The 3,069-nt window shown below is 41.0% G+C and overlaps 1 protein-coding gene across 1 annotated transcript; it reads left to right on the top strand.

Moving 5' to 3' along the window:
- Positions 1-472: 472 nt before the first annotated feature.
- On the top strand, positions 473-2,538 carry LOC131888440 (uncharacterized). The gene is made up of 3 exons (XM_059237293.1): positions 473-1,384; positions 1,564-1,799; positions 1,860-2,538. Exons 1-3 carry the CDS (start codon positions 885-887, stop codon positions 2,198-2,200), a joined length of 1,077 nt encoding a protein of 358 aa, XP_059093276.1. The 5' UTR covers positions 473-884; the 3' UTR covers positions 2,201-2,538.
- Positions 2,539-3,069: the final 531 nt, after the last annotated feature.

Here is a 3,069-nt window from a genome sequence, read left to right on the forward strand (position 1 = left end):
AATATACCTGAGTGATTACAGCGCTGAAGGGCCAACCCTGAGACCATGAAGAGGGGATAACCAATTGCTTTGCAGCGAAATTTGAGTGGTTTGGACACAACTTCCTTCTGAGCATTTAAGTTTCGGAGTTGTGAGGAAGTTGTTCCGACCAATGTCACTTTTACAAAACAAGCACGTCAAATCAGATCAAAGTATCCTGGAGAAATTTGGCCTTGGCTACTGATGTGAGGCAAGCACCGACAGGGCAAGTAGGTCGGTGCTTAACTTGCCCAACTAGGAACTTGTCCCAACTTGGGTTTGCACACAGACACTTAAGAAGGAAATGGTGTGGCCAAACTTACGCGAGAAATTTTATACCAGGGCAAATCAAATCAACTTATACAGGAAAAGCAATAAAGTGCATCATCAGTGACGCTTCAATGTGACTTTGGTTCAATGGTTGGTTTGCTTCTGGCAATCTGACTTGAACTACGAACAAACAATCCCACTTTTTGCGGTTTTCCTGAGCTAGCTATCTGGGCTCGCTACGTTAGCAGCGTATCCCTACTTGGGTTAAGCTTGCCCAAGTTCTAGTACTTGGCCAAGCTTTGCTTGTAAACAAGTAGAGCTTGGGTGTCTGTGATGACTTGCTACTTGCCCTTTTCCTATCAGTAGCCTTGGCTGCCTGAAAATAACGGCTTTGGTAATAAATCTTTAGCAGCTTTATCGATTCACTGGCCCGATAAAGCTCCCAAGGGCTAGTCAACCTTGAAACAATTCGTCTACGAGAGGAACAGCAACACAGAAGAAAGCCCCAATCGAACTCTTCGCAGGTCACCGACAATTACAATATATCGTATGCTCAAAGCAACAGGATTGAGCAAATTTGAAACTTCGAGTCACTCATGCTTCATGCGACAATCATGACATGGGTCCGTGGAAATGGTCTCCATCCCAACATTTTTCATCTCCTTTCCATGTTTTTGGGATTGGTGTTGTTTGCATTTGTTATTTTCAACGGTCACCCTCTTACTTTGGAGCAAGAATCTCTTCAGAGAGCATCTATGAGGCCTTCTATCAAAACCAACCTCAAACTTCAAATCGGAGAGAGCTTTGAAACCAGAACAAATTCGACCATATGGATAAGTATGGCGGTGTGCTATTCGTCGAATACTCTGTATCACGGAAAAAAGCATTACCCTTATACGTATGCCTTATTGCTGAGTACGGATCTGTGGCTTCAACTCACGGATCACTCAATTCTTGTTACCATCGTTCATAATGAAACAGACCCGTCTGACGAACTTCAACAGTATGCTGCCAAATTAAATAACTCGAACAGGGTTCAAATTGTCCTGGTGGAGAACGGATCCATGGACTGTCCACTTAAATCTCAAATTATTAGGTGAGTTTGCAATAACAAATTCATTCAAAGAAGTTGCAAGAAGAAGTCACTTAAGCAATATCCAGAATATATCCTGTCTTTTCGGGGGAGGCTTTGAACAACACTTTTCCAACTAAATCGTCTTTTTTCAAGTGACCAAAATATAATCTAGTACTTTGATTATCTTTCCTAACTTTTAGACTCATTCCACCTCCAAAAGCCTGGCTTAGACCCAACGACTTATATGTCACGTCAGATGTGGATGCTTTTCCAATGGTGCCAAGCATTTTTGAGGTTCTCAGATCAAACCACAAGATTTGGATTTTTCAGTACCAACACACTCTGATGAGAACGGATACATTGCCGATAAGTTTTATAGCTATGAGGGTTCACTTATGGCGGGACTTGCTGATTCAAAACTCCTCCGAAAGCTTAGGTGAATATACTTAATCAAAGTATGTTGGTTCGTACATGTAAAAATAAATTCCCCTCACAGTTAGTCATTTTGGGTCCATTTTAAACTGGGCTCAAGACACATGGGGCTTTGATCAAGATATTGTCTCCAGAGTGATATTGTCCTCCAAACTGTGCACTTTACCCAAAGACCACGGCCTTTATCCACGGCTAAGGATACCGATCCCCAAAAAACAAATCAACGACACGGCGACTTGCTTCCATGGAGCCACGTGGGCCAATTGCAATAAAGGCACACCGACATTAGCCCATGTTTGTAAGTGGTGGCATTTCTATCCCTCGGACTCACAAGGCGTTATGTACAAAAAATATTTGGACATCCTTATGCGCAATGACCTCCAGGATCAAGCTAAAAAATTTTAGAATTGGAAATGGTTCCTCAGCGTAATCATGATGAACCTGAAGGGGGACGTTCGAGTCGAGCTTTAACTACATGGATTTGAGCACAAGCATTGCGTTCTTCTCCAAATGATTGGTATTTGTATTTTGTCAATGAGTAGTACGTACTTTTTACTCTCTTGAAGGATCAAGCAAGAATTTTCGTAAAAGAATGGAACCATTTTTGAAAGTCCTTGACTAAGCTGCGTTCTTCTTCAAATGATTGGTATTTGTATTTTGTCAATAAGTAGTATGTACTTTTTATTCTCGAAAAAGAATGGATTTTGCGTAAAATTATTGTTCACTTCAGATTTAAATTGATTTATTTTCGGTTGGGACCTTTATGGGCTAAAGAGATTGCTATCCATTATAGCGGCAAGAAAATGGTTACCCTGGTTCCCCTACAGGGATCCACACCACTTATCTCGTAACATTTTGGGTGGTGTGAAAAGCATTGTCGGCATTCGTTGATTGTTCTACGAGACCAGGGGATGAATGATTCATTTGAAGTATTCGTACAGTCGAAATTTGATTTAACGAATCTCGATTTCACAATGAATTTCGATTCAACAGTATTTTTGTTGCTTACCACTGTATTCACTTCACAGCAAGTCAGTCTCATTTTAACGAAAAATTTCGATTTAACGATGTGTTCTCCGCTGACTGACAGTACTGTTAAATCAAAGTTTGACTGTACTACCATGACTCCTGGAAGTTAGACTATATTTAGACTAGGATGGAAAACCAGGATTGAATCCGGTTTGAGGATTGAAGTAGGGCTACTTCAATCCTCAAGATTGAATCTTTGGCACATTTCCATCCCTAAACCGGATTCAATCTTAAGGATGGAAGTA

Source organism: Tigriopus californicus, chromosome 10 (genome assembly GCF_007210705.1).
Source record: "Tigriopus californicus strain San Diego chromosome 10, Tcal_SD_v2.1, whole genome shotgun sequence".
Lineage (NCBI taxonomy): Eukaryota > Metazoa > Arthropoda > Copepoda > Harpacticoida > Harpacticidae > Tigriopus > Tigriopus californicus.

Excerpts from the sequence above, each read along its gene's own strand:
- LOC131888440 (XM_059237293.1), top strand. The coding sequence starts at position 885 with ATGCTTCATGCGACAATCATGACATGGGTCCGTGGAAATGGTCTCCAT. Across the intron at positions 1,385-1,563 it reads CTTAAATCTCAAATTATTAG|ACTCATTCCACCTCCAAAAG; the intron begins GTGAGTTTGCAA and ends CCTAACTTTTAG. Across the intron at positions 1,800-1,859 it reads AAACTCCTCCGAAAGCTTAG|TTAGTCATTTTGGGTCCATT; the intron begins GTGAATATACTT and ends TTCCCCTCACAG.